Source organism: Crinia signifera, chromosome 1 (assembly GCF_055691185.1).
Source record: "Crinia signifera chromosome 1, ASM5569118v1, whole genome shotgun sequence".
Classification (NCBI taxonomy): Eukaryota; Metazoa; Chordata; class Amphibia; order Anura; family Myobatrachidae; genus Crinia; species Crinia signifera.
This window is the reverse complement of record NC_139217.1, coordinates 154,398,012-154,413,639: the sequence shown is the minus strand read 5'-3', so window position 1 is coordinate 154,413,639 and position 15,628 is coordinate 154,398,012. Positions and strand designations below refer to the sequence as shown.

The 15,628-nt window shown below is 46.6% G+C and overlaps 1 protein-coding gene across 3 annotated transcripts in view; it reads left to right on the top strand.

Moving 5' to 3' along the window:
• LOC146062881 (ceramide synthase 4-like) overlaps positions 1–12,784 on the top strand; it is a 100,586-nt gene extending 87,802 nt beyond the window's left edge. For all 3 annotated transcript variants that reach the window (XM_083174890.1, XM_083174887.1, XM_083174889.1), the window contains 3 exons: positions 7,410–7,516; positions 10,925–11,081; positions 12,242–12,784. In XM_083174890.1, the coding sequence (XP_083031016.1) occupies positions 7,410–7,516; positions 10,925–11,081; positions 12,242–12,421 (444 nt within the window). In that variant the 3' untranslated portion in view covers positions 12,422–12,784. The remainder of the gene's footprint in view (positions 1–7,409; positions 7,517–10,924; positions 11,082–12,241) is intronic.
• Positions 12,785–15,628: the final 2,844 nt, after the last annotated feature.

Genomic DNA, 15,628 nt, shown 5'->3' with positions numbered 1-15,628 from the left:
ACAAAGGGTTAAAAAAAAAAAAAAAACGAGCGCGGGGTCCCCCGCCAGAGTATAACCAGCCCCGGGCTCACTGAGCCGGTGCTGGTGACATAAAATCAGGGTCCCCGACAAATAGGGGTCCCCTTGATTTCATGAAACCAGCACCAGGCTTAAGGTCCGGCGCTGGTTCCCAAAATACGGGGGACAAAATGACTAGGGGTCCCCCGTATTTTAAGAACCAGCACCGGACACAACCAGCCAGCAGGGTAATGCCACAGCCGGGGGAAACTTATTATATAAGCTCCCGCGGCCAAAGCATGGGCAGGGGTCCTGGGGAAGTGGGGACCCCCCCAAATGAAGGGGTCCCCCCCCTCCAGGACTTACCAGCCCATGCTGATAGTCCGGGGCTGTCCCCGATGCCCCTGGGCGGTGGGCATCGGGCTGATGGCCTGTGTAAAAAAAAGAATTAAAACTATTGTTTTATACTGGCGAACTATGAGTCCCAGCAAGCCTACCCCGCATGCTGGGACTTGGAGAACCACAAGTCCCAGCATGCGGGGCATTAAACACACCCTTTATGGTATTAAAAAAATCGCACCTTTTGATTAAAAACAAATCACACATTTCCATTACTACAAAAAATCGCCAGAAATCCCAATTGATTTCTGGTACGGACTAAAAAAATTGCAGACTATTAAATTTGTGCGAGAAAGTCGGCTCTTGATTGGCCAGAAATCATTCTGAATACAGACGCCGAGGAAGTAACATCTCTGCGCATCTAGAGCAGAGATGTTTCCTCCTCGGCGTCTCTAGATAGAATGATTTCTGGCCAATCAGGAGCCGACTTTCTCGGCTCCTGATTGGCCAAGAAATCATTCTGTGCAGAGACGCCGAGGAGGAAACATCTCTGCGCCTGTCAAAGTCCTGCGAGCCGGGTACCAGATGGGAGCAGCGCTGTCACCGGAGAGGATTCCGAGGTCGTCGCCGGGGACCAGGTGAGTTGGATTTGCTTCCTTAGGTACCCCTGGGGACTACCTCGGATCCCGGAACCCCGGATTCTGCAGCCCAGGAGCCCCGGAACCCCAGGACCAGCCCCGGAACCAGGACCAAGGCCCCGGAACCGGACTCTTCTGCCCTGGAGCCCCGGAGGACGGACCCAGGACCCAGGGACCGACCTACGGGCTCAAGGTAGGTAAGTATCAGTGTGTGTGTGTTTTGTGTGTATTAAACTTTTATTTTACAGTGTGTCAGTGTGTTTTTGTTAACTATTTTTTGTACTGCAGAACTACAAGTGCCAGCGGGCCCTTTAATGCCCCGCATGCTGGGACTTGTGGTTCTCCAAGTCCCAGCATGCGGGGTAGGCTTGCTGGGACTCATAGTTCGCCAGTATAAAACAATAGTTTTAATTCTTTTTTTTTACACAAGCCATCAGCCCGATGCCCACCGCCCAGGGGCATCGGGGACAGCCCCGGACTATCAGCATGGGCTGGTAAGTCCTGGAGGGGGGGGACCCCTTCATTTGGGGGGGTCCCCACTTCCCCAGGACCCCTGCCCATGCTGACCAGCCAGGGGGTTAATGCTTTGGCCGCGGGAGCTTATATAATAAGTTTCCCCCGGCTGTGGCATTACCCTGCTGGCTGGTTGTGTCCGGTGCTGGTTCTTAAAATACGGGGGACCCCTAGTCATTTTGTCCCCCGTATTTTGGGAACCAGCGCCGGACCTTGAGCCTGGTGCTGGTTTCATGAAATCAAGGGGACCCCTATTTGTCGGGGACCCTGATTTTATGTCACCAGCACCGGCTCAGTGAGCCCGGGGCTGGTTATGCTCGGGCGGGGGACCCCGCGCTCGTTTTTTTTTTTGTTACTTTGCGCTGTCCTGCAAACATGCGATTTTCAGACATGAAAATCGCACATTTTCAGGACTAAAGACAGCGCACCACTTCGCCGAAAATCGCCCCTCTTCGCACTTTTCAGCCTCCAATGCGCATCACATTAAATATGCGCATTTTGACTGAAAAGTGCGAATTGAAAAAAGGCGATTTGCGGCGATGTGGTGCGCGAAGAAAACATGCGCATTTAGCGCAAAGCATAGAATGTCACCCCCTGTGCCATTTGTTTTTCCTTTAACAAAAAAAAAAACACACCCTTTATGGTATTAAAAAAATCGCACCTTTTGATTAAAAACAAATCGCACATTTCCATTACTACAAAAAATCGCCAGAAATCCCAATTGATTTCTGGTACGGACTAAAAAAATTGCAGACTATTAAATTTGTGTTAAGTATTGCTACTCAGAGTGCTAATAATTCAGTTGAACATTGATTTGCTCAGCCCGTCTCATACTTATTAGGCAACTGCAAACATTCTGTCATATTTAAACTTCTTGTATAGTCTGCTGGGCAGTTTAACTCTGACAAATTCAGAAACAAGAGGAGGGAATAGCAGCTGTGGGAACTGTTCAGGAATAGTTGCCCTTTCAAAGAAATGACATGGTGCTGTCCGGAATGGCTTGCTATTTAAGTGCAAACGGTCTTGAACAATGTAAACCATTGCTTGTACTCTCAGGTAAATGTACATTGTTTTCTTTCAGGTACAGTATTTGACCTCTCCAAAGAAGTATGTACTGGACATTACTAGCCAGATCCTTAAACATATAGCCAAATTATTTTGAACAATTAAATGTACTATCCTCTGAATAAATACTGTTCAACCTGTTCTTAGCTGTGTCCTTAACTGTTCTTAGCTGTGTCCCTAACTGTTAATTACCTATAAAATGCAGTGGCATCACTAGGGTGGTGCAGGCTGCACCTGGGTGTCACCCTCTGAGGTGACACCAAATGCCCTATGCCCACAGCAGGGACAGAGCTATCCCTGCTGCTGGCTATGAGCTGCGCTGGGGATCTCGCGTGAGTAGCGAGATCCCGCGCATGTGTAGCCAGCCGGGGGGAAAGGAGACGGTTCATCAGTATTAACCGATGCGCTGTCTCCAGGAGGGGACATCGCCGGAGGGGGGATTTAGCGCTCCTCCGCTTCGGCCGGCAAGATGTTAGTACAACTTCTCGCTCTCCCCTCCTGCTTCGCCTCGCTAATGAGGCGAAGCAGGAACTGTTATAGCGGCGCGTTTAGCACCGCTATAATAAACCTAGCCCTTAGTCTCATTATTTTCCGGACAGTCCCTGTATATGGGTACCTACATGGCATTAGCCTCACCACCTCCTCGTCTCATTATAGGAACAAACACATTTTCAGCTCCAGACCCATTAGGCCCTTAATCCGGCCCTGCCTATGCTTGGATGGATCAGAATTGGATCCCTCTCAGCCGATGGAAAAAGAAGCTCATATGCTTCTATAGGGTAATGTCAGCAAGAGCTGGCATTACCCTCTGCATTGGAACTCTGGGATGATGGGCTTAGTGCATATGGAAATGCGGTAAAACTTTCAAAAACTGTATTTTTTTTCACTGCATTTGACTTTAGTACATCTCACTATAATTCACATAACTTTTCCACAAATGAGATCACTTTATTTCTTACACAGTTGCAGAGAAGAGCTTCTTTCAGAGTCCATGTCCTGCATGTGTTTCTTAATATATTCCATGTTAAAGCTTTTACCTGCTGTGAAGGCTTTGGGTATGGCAGGGAGGCAGTGGATGGAAGGGGAGGCAGAGGGTGGCAGGAACACTGCATTGGATCACAGACTGAGAGATCAGAGAAGTCATCAGCCTGACGGTCAGCAACATGGAGTGGCGACACCTTGCTGAGATGGTCATGGCTCACTTTATGGTTGGATCCACGGAGTGAGGAGCGTGTTTTATAATTATCAAATGCCTGTGTAGATATCCATCAGTCACCTATACTATATGAGAATATGTTACTGTAAATTACTATATATTACAGTACTAGGTGATTCATCGCGCCCTACGGGCGCTCTTCACACCGTCGTAAGGGGCTGCGCCCCCTTAATTTGTGAACATTTGTATATGAGAAAGATGGTTAGAATTGTATGAAAGATGGCCTGTATTGCAACTTGAGTTATAGGTGAAATGTGTTAAATAGAGAGCATATGATTTGGAAGGGGGTGTGTATTGTTTTGTTTAATTAAAAAGTGGTTACAGAGTAAGATGTACATTGATAGTGTGGATGGTACAGTGACATTTGTGGGTGTGGGGGGGGGGCTGTGTGTGCATGTTGTTTAGGTGTGTGTGCAATAGTATAGTAGGGTGTTTCTGAGTCAGCGGCTCCCCACTGGCGGAGGTCACGACACAGGAAAACAGGAGGCTGGGTAGTGATAGTGGTGTGTGGGCATAAGGGGGACTAAAGAGTAGGGTGGGAGATACTGTGCAGCTTCTGCCAGTGGGTGAGGGTCCAGCGTGGCAGTACAGGAGTACAGGATGGTGGCCCTTAGTCAGTGTATCCTCCTACTGGGTGGGAGTTCGGGTGCATGAGAGCAGGAGGCTGGGCTATGAGGCATGATAGGGGCATGTGGGCAAAACAGCATCAGTGACTCCCCAGTGGTGGAAGTTACGGTTCAGGAGAGCAGGAAGCTGGGTAGTGATAGGGGTGTGTGAGTATACGGGGGACTAAAGAGGGGCTTAGGGGTGCTGTGAATTGCGGGAGGGGCGCGGGGGGTGCCGTGAATCAAGGGAGGGAGGGGGCGGGGGTCTGCAAAGCGTGGGAGGGGGTGTCAATTGCGCGAGGGGGGGTTGCGAATCGCGGGAGGGGGGGTGCGCGGGGGGTCCGTGAATTGCGGGAGGGGGGGCGGCACGGGGCTCGATGAATCACCTAGTTGGTTATATATTCTTGTAGAAGGATGGTAGGATGTTGCTGTCATTCAGAATGCATTTACATAAACAGTAATAGTAGCAGTAAAAGATCTGACTTAAAACACCTACAGTAAAACAGAACAGGTGTTATATATTATACAAAGAATTGGTTGATGATGTGTAGGTTGACGTGCACATAGTTCATAGTTGTCACTGGAAAAAATTGCTACAAGAAAAAATCAACACAGAAAGTTCAACACATGTAAATGTTGACATAAGTGTGGCACTTCATCGGTGTCCATGTCGACACATGAGAATGAATATGAAAATATTCAAAAAAAGAAAAATAAATCTTCAAAAACTCATGTCAACCTTTTTCATTGTCGACCATAGCCGTGCCAGTGTTTTGCATGTGCCATTTAATCCTGGGGTTGCCGTAAATCGCGTGCGGGGGTGGGGGGGGAGGGAGGAGGTGAGGGGTGTCCGCAAACCACGGGAGGAGGGGTCGTGGGTGGATGTTGTGAATTGCGGGGGGGTGTGGGTGCCGCGAATCGTGGGAGGGGGGGCGCGGGGGGTTGCAGTGAATCGCGGGAGGGTGGTTCGTGGGGGCGGGGGGTTGCCGCAATGACAGGAGGGTGGGTCAGGGGTGGGGAATCGCGGTAGGGGGGGTCGTGGGGGGCACCGTGAACTGTGGGAGGGGGGGCCCGGGGGGTTGGCGTGAATCGTGGGAGGGGGGGTCGCGGGGTGCCGCGAATCGCAGGAGGGGGTGTCACGGGGTGGGGCCACAAATCGCGGGAGTCACCGGGGGTGCCGCGAATTGCGGGGGCTGTGCGGCAAATTGCAGGAGGGGGGTGCCGTGAATCGCCACAAGAAAAAAATCACACAGAACACAGAAAGGTCAACACATGTAAATGTTGACATAATTGTGGCACTTCATTGGTGTCCATGTCGACACATGAGAATGAATATGAAAACATTGAAAAAGTGAAAAATAAATCTTGTCAACCTTTTTCATTGTCGACCATAGCCATGTCAGTGTTTTGCATGTGCCATTTAATCGTGGGGATGCCGTGAATGGGGAGGGGGGGGAGGGAGGGAGGTGCATACCTCCCAACATGACCCTCTCCAGGAGGGACACATTGCTCTGTTTCTGGACTTTCTTCTTAATTTATGGATTACCATCACCTGTGCTTAAACACCTTTCTTATCAATTACCCTGTTTAAAACAGGTGATGACAATCATAAATTAAGATGGAAGTCCACAAACAGAGCATTCTGCCCTCCTGGAGAGGGTCATGTTGGGAGGTATGGAGGTGGGGGGCGCTCACCTGGTGTGTCTGGTGAGTAGCTGTGTCTTTGCTGTGTAACATGGAGAGGCAGAGGGTGTCTGGCACTGTCTCTGGTCTCACTGGGCTGGTTCTCTGTCATGTGAGTCAGTCATGTGAGTCAGAGGCTCCACCCAGCGTTACAGCTCCAGACACACTTTGAGTGACAGATGTAGCCAAATATATAAGAGATTTTTAGCTTTGCAATAATGAAACACAAAAGAGAGGTATACTCAGTTGCCATTTTTGGTGGGTTGGCTGTTGGTTTGTGGTTGTTTTTTTCTATGTGAAATAACTAATTTCCTAAAGTGTTACAAAGTCAGATGGTTTTTTACACTGCGGCGGTAACCAATGCGAAATTTACCAAATTTCCAAACCAATGATTAATAAATATGACCCCTATTCTATATAATTTTGTACTCTTTGCCTTTTTTTAATAATCACAATAAACACATTCCAATATTTTATGAAAAAAACATTAAAACTTTCAGCTACATATGCCCCGATAAATGATGAATGAAATAGAAAAGCAGATTGCATTGTTTGAACATAGTTGGCGAAAGGTGTCAGAGTTCCCTGGAGGTGCGGCATGGCACCGAACTCGGAATCTTTCATATAAAGTGACTTTTAAAAGGTAAAACTATGTCTTGTAAATGATTGCCACATTAAAAAAAAAAAAACATTCCCGCACCTATTGTAACCTCACACTGTATTACCTAATGCCAATCGTACGTACAAAGTTATCATTACTTATGCTGTGTACACACGGTGCAATATGATTGCTAGCGATATATTGCTATCAATATATTGCCAGCAATCATATTGCTCAGTGTCTCCTTTTCATCAGCGATGAAAAGGAGACACTGCTACTGTCACGGGGCGGGGGGAGCAGCAGTGTCTGGTTGCTGCTATCACACGGCGAGGGAGAGACGGAGACCCGAACGGAGGAGGGAGTAGCAGCAGCGTCTGCTGCTGTCACAGAGAAGGAAGGGAGGGACGCGAAGGGAGGAGGGAGCAGCAGCAGAAGGGAATCCTTCTGCCGCTTAACTCCGCTGACCTCCTGCTCAGCGCCGGGGGAAGTCGCTGGTCGCAGGAGCATGCTCCTGCGACCAGCGACCATTAGGGAGTGCACACGGGAGCGCGCAGCTGGCGATTTATCGCCAGCAGCACTCCAAATCACTGGCAATATGGTCGCACAGCGACCATATTTCCAGCGATTTCAGCCAATATCGCCCCCGTGTGTACACACATTTAGGAAACCGTGGTTATATATAATGTCTGACATATTTGTTACATTTGGTGAACCCAAATAGCTTGTCCATGAAAAATGTTTTTTTTTCCTAGTTAGCAAAGATGTTCAACTACAGCAAGTGGAATAAGATGTGTAATATCTTGTTTACCATCTTTGCGCTGGTTTTCATCGTCACGCGCCTGTTTCTGCTTCCCACAAGGTGAGATCTGACAGGCTACTTGTTATCTGTTTTTAGAGGCTAAATGCTTTGTAATAGCTAAATAAAAATGTTTCCAAATATGTTTGTTATGGCCCTTTTACATCCTGCAAAAAGCAGGGTTCAAACTGATCCTGAAATCCTGGCAATTTTTGGCCTAAATTCGGAGTGAAATACCTGGTCCTGTGAAACTCTGCTAATGTCATGTGTTTTACTTTTATATTGTGTGTTACTGAGAAATCAGTCCCAGGCCCCACAATTTCTAGTGGCAGCCCTGCTCCCTCCCCCCGTTTTTAGCCTAACTTCACATATCACCCAAGTCTACCCGCCATAAGTTTCCATAGCCCAGTGGTAACTGCCTTAGACGGTGTCTGGGAGCAGGGCTGCAATGTCCCAGCAGCATCTCCACTTCTCACATGCCTCTGTAGCCAGCCACCTGCTACATCTTCTCCTGATAGTGTAGCCTGTTTGGCCAGTGTGCGACTAGCACACTGTGGGACAGATTTATTAAGCTCAGTGAAGAGATAAAGTGTCTGTTTTTTATCACCGGCCAATCAGCTCCTACCTGTAATTTTTCAAACCAAGGGTGGGATGTTCTAACATCCGCAGCCCAGCTCCGCCCCCCTTTGCCGTGCATCGCATACATAATTATCGCATTTGCTCTAACATATGTGATCATTATAGCAAAGGACAGCTCTTGCGTTAAGAGCTGTCCTTTGCGGTGGGAGTCAGCGGGTCCTAGCAGCTCCCCCCTCCCTTACCCGGCGCTGCTGCTGCGCCGGGCTCTCCTCCTCCCTGCACCCGGAAGAGGATCATAGTGCAGGGAGGAGCGCGGTGTTGACCTTTAGACCCTGTCTACTTTTCCATGTGGACCATATGGGGTTGACCTATTGACTATCGAACTAAATAGGGTCGACCCAATGATTCGTACTCCATCAACATATGCTAAACTTTATATCAGAAATCAACACCGGCCTAGAACACAGCATCACATAATTACTTCCAATCTGTCATTTCTGTTTGTCTATATTAAAGTGCCATCTAGTGTATTTAATGGTGTACTACAAGTCCACTAATGTAATGCTAGATTTGACAAACTTTCTAATTATTGCCAGGAATTATTACAATATCTAAATTTGGTAAAATTTAACTAAGAATTACTAGTTTCATTCAAACTCCAAACTAAAAATCAATTATTCTATTTTAAATATTAAAAATCAATTACTATTCTGCTTGTATAGTAATAACGGTGGTTTTCAAAAGTATGCAATAGTACAATTAGTGATTACAATTAATATTGACCATCAATACCATTTTTTTCCTATAATCTTGATATGACACCTGATCTAAAGGCCTAAATCAAACCTGATCACAGGATACATTTTTCTTCTCAAAATGGTCAAAACCATGCTGCACTGCAGGTGAGGCAGATGGAACATGTGCAGAGAGTTAGAAATTTATGTCATTGATGTTAATAGTACTAAGGAAACAAGAACAGGTCCACATTACATGTTCTAGCTGTGTTTTTTTTTGTTTTGTTTTGTTTAAAGAAACCCAGATCCAAAACTAAACCTAAAGCTGAACTTAAAACACTTCGGGGTGGTTTTACGAAACCAAAACACAGCGATGCTTTAGAGCTAAAACATTTGTTCACATATTTACTTTTAATGTACTTGTTTGTCTCTTATTATTGGCATGTTACCTTATATGGTGGGAGATTCATTTTGACTAAACTTATTTATGCTGTCATTAAACTGTGTGACACTGGTATCAGCATTTGCTTCCAGTAGACATATTTCTGGGTGTGGTATAGCAGGTTAGGTTGACCCCAAAAGTTCCACGCAAAAGGTCGAAACACAAAAATAATGTTTACACGTGAAAAGCACGGCATGGGTTTTTACCGTTTTTTTTGTGTCATGGTCTGCGTCCGCTCGCATGACTCGATATGCTCGCCATGCTTCAGGCCAGGTGCCTTGCTCCGCTATCACTGCACTCGGCACACCTTACCATTCCCAATGCGAATCCACGTGGATGGTAAAGTATAAAAAAGTTTTACAAAAATAAAAAAGTCCCCCCAAAAAACATGTTGACCTTTTCATGTAGCCATGTCCACATATTGCTTGTGTCATCCTATTGACCATGTCGACCATATGTTGTCAACTGACCTAGACATTGTCTGTCAGCCACCAGGATACATATATGTATTATAACCAATATTCCTACCATAAAACTGGTAGCAGCTGAAAGGTAATAAATATTAATTTTCATGGTAAGAGAATATTAGGTACTCTTTACTTAGAACGGCGCCCACGATTTTGATCGTGGGCATCGTTAGTAAAAAATCTCGGCCATCTCGGGCATTGAATGCACTAAAAAATCGGGTGCGATGCGACCGACGAGATGCCCGCGATTTCCCATAGGGAACAATGTTAAATGTCTCAATTGACCCAATTTTCCTGTTCAATGCCTCAATTGACCCGATTTTTCCATAGGAAACAATGTTAAATGGGCCACAGAGGCCAAATAGGCACCCTGAATTGTATAATGGCCACCCGAATTGTTAACGCCACCCCACGATCAATGTCAACCCGAAGCGTGGCGAGCGCAGCGAGCCCGCGAGGGGCGGCGGTACGCGTCCTACGACCTTTTCATACCCCCACTATCCACGTTGGCGTGGAGTTGAGAATAGAAAGTGTGGCGAGCGCAGCGAGCCACCGAGCCCGAAGCGTGGCGAGCGGACGCGAACAGCTGTGAAGCCCGCGAGGGGACGCGGATACCTGTGAAGGTATCCGCGTCCCCTCGTGGGGCTCGCTGCGCTCGTCACGCTTCGGGCTCGGTGGCTCGCTGCGCTCGCCACACTTTCTATTCTCAACTCCACGCCGACGTGGATAGTGGGGGTATGAAAAGGTCGTAGGACGCGTACCGCCGCCCCTCGCGGGCTCGCTGCGCTCGCCACGCTTCGGGTTGACGTTGATCCTGGGGTGGCGTTAACAATTCGGGTGGCCATTATACACTTCAGGGTGCCTATTTGGCCTCTGGGGCCCATTTAACATTGTTTCCTATGGAAAAATTGGGTCAATTGAGGCATTGAACAGGAAAATCGGGTCAATTGAGACATTTAACATTGTTCCCTATGGGAAATCGCGGGCATCTCGTCGGTCGCATCGCACCCGATTTTTTTGTGCATTCAATGCCCGAGATGGCCATGATGGGCGCCCTTCTAAGTAAAGAGTACCGAATATTATATGAGTACAATAGTAGATAACATATGATAGATAAATAAATATGTATGATGTCAGTTCTCAATAGTCCTGTCATCATGTCAGCAGTACCACTGATAATGTAGGCATCACTGCAGGGTCACATGTTCTCATCCAGACTGATAACCATGCCTGGTCTCCATGTTTTTAGGGTCATCTATAGCACGTATTACTACTCCATGGTGCGCTTCCAGCCTTTCTTTGGATACTATTTTTTTAATGCCCTTCTAATGACTCTACAAGTACTGCACATCTTCTGGGCATACATGATACTACGGATGATTTACAGGTTCACATTTACCGGCATGGTAAGAATGATTTCCAATGATGGCGAGCACTCCCATCACTATTTTATTTTAATATTTGTCACATATACAAACTATTGCACGTTGTTTGGAAAGGTTTGCAGTGAATTTGTTTCCCTAAAATACCCCAAAAATAGTGAGCAGCTGTTTATGAACCAGATCACTGAGTTGTACAGGTCCTGTCTCTCCTCATCTCATATCATTCATTGTCCTGGACTCCCAATGTGTTCATCATCACTATTCCCTCTATCATCTGATGTCCCCCTGCTCTGTCATGAAAGTCACAGTTCTTCAGACATGTTACTTCTCCTAGATACCAAGGGGTATATTTACTAAAGCATACCTCCCAACAGTCCCGATTTTATCGGGACAGTCCCGATTGTCAGGGCCTGTCCCGATGTCCCACCCGGCAGTGTCCCGCGGTGTGGGGGGGCTGTTGGGAGTCCCCCCCTGTCAGCTGCTAAGCAGCGGGGAATAAACACTGTGCGCATGCGCACAGCGTCTATTCCCGCAGCCAGGGGACTGGGGGAATGGCTAGAGGCTCACAGAGCCTCTGGGTCATGCCCCCATAGTGGTAAAATGGGGGCGTGGCCTCGCAGAAGAGCCGCGAGTATAGGCCACGCCCCCAAATTAGGCCACGCCCCCGGAAATTTCGGCACGCAAGAGCATCGTCCCGCCTGCAGAACTTAAAAAGTTGGGAGGTATGCTAAAGTGCAGGTGTATAGAAGTGGAGATGTTGCCCACATCAACTAATCACATTCTACATCATGTATCCTGCATGTTCTGGAAAATAAAGATAACAGATACAGGGCCAGATTCTCTAAAATTCAAAAGTGATAAAAGGGAGAGTGATAACCAGCCAGCCAATCAGCCTTCCGCATGCCGCGTGCTAATGCTGAGGCATACTTACCGTTCAGGAATCCGGCAGTTGGGATTCCGGTGACAGCATCCTAACTGATGTCGCTATTATAGTGCCAGTCTCCCCACAGGAGTTGGGATTCCGGCATTGTAATACTAATGCCAGCATGCTGACCGTATTCCATGGGCAAGGTTGGTTTTCTTATATCATCTCATCATAACCAGTGAAAGATGCACATTTTTTAGGCTGTCTTATGTTTCAAGCACAGTGTTTCTATCATATATATATATATTTTAATATACAGGTAGGAGATGACGTTAGGAGCGATGTGGAAGAGAGCGAGGAGAGTGGACAAGACAACAATAGGCCATCAGATGCCGAGAACAAAAAAGGCTGCTGGAGCAGCAACAGTAACGGTGTTCCTCGAAAGGCTGCAAAGAATGGAATAGCTAAAGTAAAGAACAGCCACTCAAAGACCAGCTAGCCACAGTTGCTGCTGATGCACTGTACTACCTGGAATGCCATCATTGCTATGTCCAATTGTCCATCATACATTCTGGCTAAGCTGCTTTTGAAACACACATCACCTTGCGGAGTGATAAAGATCCGTGACCCTAAGTACAGTTACTGTATGTACACAATGTCTGAGCTGCATGACCTCCTAAACAGCAGCATTTACAATTAGATCATGCTGTACTGGAGTGAATTATGCTCTATACTCATACTGTAATTATGGCTTATATATAACATGCACCTGCAGAATCAATCACTCGTAGTCTCTAATTACTTATTTTAACTTGTAGAGTGCAAGATATTAGTAATGGGGCAGATGTATTAAGCTTTAACAAGAGATAAATGCAAGGGTGATAAGGAGAGATAAACGTCCAGCCAATCACCTGCTAACTGCCATGTTACAGGCTATGTTTGAAAAAAGTCAGTAAGGAGCTGATTGGCTGAATGTTTATCTCTCCTTATCACCCTTACATTTATCGCTTGTTAAGGCTTAATACATCTGCCCCCTTTAGAGATAAACCTATGTTTAATATGTACGGATTATTTTATTTTTGTGTAAGCTATTTATAAAATGCTTAGGATGATACTTTCCATAAAATGATTTCTTTGAAATATTGCTTTGTTGTTACAAATATTACAATAATTTGGGTGTTGTATCTTTGTATTGGGCACTACCTTATACAAATTAACAATTTAGACAATTATGTCCTTTAAAGAAAATGTGGTGTATACAATAGCCTGAGAGGTGCGTGCTGTTTGGAAAATCACGCTAGTCTGCCCTTAACCCCATGAGTGGTGAGTTTTTCTGCTGCAGGACAAATCTACCAGGGCTGGTTTGTCCTGCCCCTGAAAAACCCACCAGAGAACTTAGGGGCAGCCCCCCGTCGTGCACCGGCCCCCCTGTCGCTCACTGCCATCCCTGATCACCAGGGTTCCCATTCCTCTGCCCCCACCACCATTCACAGCAGTGAGCAGGCTCAGGGATGTTCGGGGCGGCTCGGCAGGACTCGGATGCCCCAGCGCTCTGGAGCATCCCCGAACTTTCCCGAGCGGGGCCTGACGCCAGCGCCTGCTCACTGCAGGAAATGGTGGTGGGGAAGCAGCAGGGGAGCTCCAACATATGATCGGCAGAGCGACGGGAAGGGGTGGGACCAAGGGCATAACTACCATAGGTGCAGGAGGTGCAGCTGCTATGGGGCCCAGGGCTGAGAGGGGCCCACTTTGCCTGTCAAAGTGTCATGTGCTGTATACATTTTTCAGCATTAGGTGATAAATAGGGGCCCTTACAAACTTTTGTTATGGGGCCCACATGTATCTAGTTATGCCACTTGGTGTGACGCCTGGGGGGGGGTTGCCTCTAGAGGTGGTGCACCACTGGTGCACACCTACATACTGGTGGTATATGCCCGGAAATTTTGTGGGACAGCCCACTGTGGCAGTGCAGCTGGGCCCATAACATTTCTGGGCATACCACTAAAGTGGTTAAAGCAGCAATCATTTACAAGGCAAACCCAACCTGGTTTATTGTCCATCTTTATCCATCTTGACCAAGCAAGGCAAGTGGTTTTTAAGTATACTTAAGTGTATTGGGGAAAATATTTCCTTCTTATGTATGTATGTAACATTATGTAAATATTTTCCATACAATACATTTTCATATTAATTTGTGAATGTTATTAGTAGCTCTTATATACACGCTTTACTGATCCAGAGAACATTGGATGCATAGACATACAAGTAGGAATGCCAATCCCTGTGCATTTTTTTTATTCCTGGGATTGGCCTCCCTAATAAATAAAATGCTGGTATGGAACAGTTACTGACCCCATAACCGTCATTGACGCTCGCAAAGATTGGGCATTATTGATCACCAGTGAACACATTGGAGTCCATGGAGTGTTCCCAACCACAAATGCAAATGCTAATCAGCCTTATATTTTATTAATTTATTTTCAATTTATTATCTAGCGCAGCAAATTCCGTTGCACTTTACAAAAGGAAACAGTGATAAAACAAACTCGGTAGTAACAAAACAACATAGAGGTAGGAGGGCCCTGCTTGCAAGCTTACAATCTATAGGATATTATAGATGTTTAATTAAGATTGTTCAGTCAGGGAAGAGAAACATCGCATGTGGGAGACTTCCATTATTTGCCATTTCCAAAATGATTTTTGAAAAAACTAATGAACACAAAACTGGAGAATTTTATACAGTACAACAGCATGTAAACATTTATTTACACTTTTAATTACCTTTTAAAAAACAAAAAAAACAAATGTAGCAATATAGGGGGAAATTTACTAATATGAAAAACCTAGTTTTTCGTATTAGTATTTTCCCTACGACTGCATACGACTGTTTCAGTCGTATGCAAAGTCGTGTTCCGGAGGGGAAATTACAAATCAGTCATATACGACTGCTTTGTAACCCTCCGATGTCGTATTCGTTCGTATTAGCTGGCCGTATATACGGCCGCTAATACGAATTTTTCTGGCAGTCTGCACGGATCAGTCAGATCCGTGCAGGCTGCAGTGTGTAAAAAAAATAGAAAAAAAATATTACAAAAAAACAGCGTGGGGTCCCCCCCACAGCTGAAACCAGCACCAGGCTGAAAGAGCCGGGGCCGGTAATTAAAAATCAGGGAACCCGACAAATAGGGGTTCCCCGATTTTTAACAACCAGCCCCAGGCTCCAGGTCCGGGGCTGGTTCCCAAAATACGGGGGACAAAATGACTAGGGGTCCCCCGTATTTTAAGAACCAGCCCCAGGCCAAACCAGCCAGCAGGGTAATGCCACAGCCGGGGGGAGACTTTTTAAGGACTAAGACTGAATTCTGGCCAATCAGAAGCCGACTTTCCTGGCTCCTGATTGGCCGCTAGGCGGCTTCTGATTGGCCAGAATTCAGTCTTAGTCCAGACACCGAGGAGGAAGGATCTCTGCGGCTCTGACAGTCGGGGAGCTTTGCTGGAGTCGCCGGTAGCTTGAAAAAGAAGCTAGAAGATAGAAGAATGCCTGGACAACGTCGGACCAAGCCAGAAGAACTTCCATGGAGGACCTGGGTGAGTTGGATTTCCTTCCACAGGTCCACCATGGATTTCTTCGGACCGGGACCTGACGCCGACATGAAGATCGACATGGTGAAGAAAGACGTCATGATCCGGAACCAGGACAAGGCAC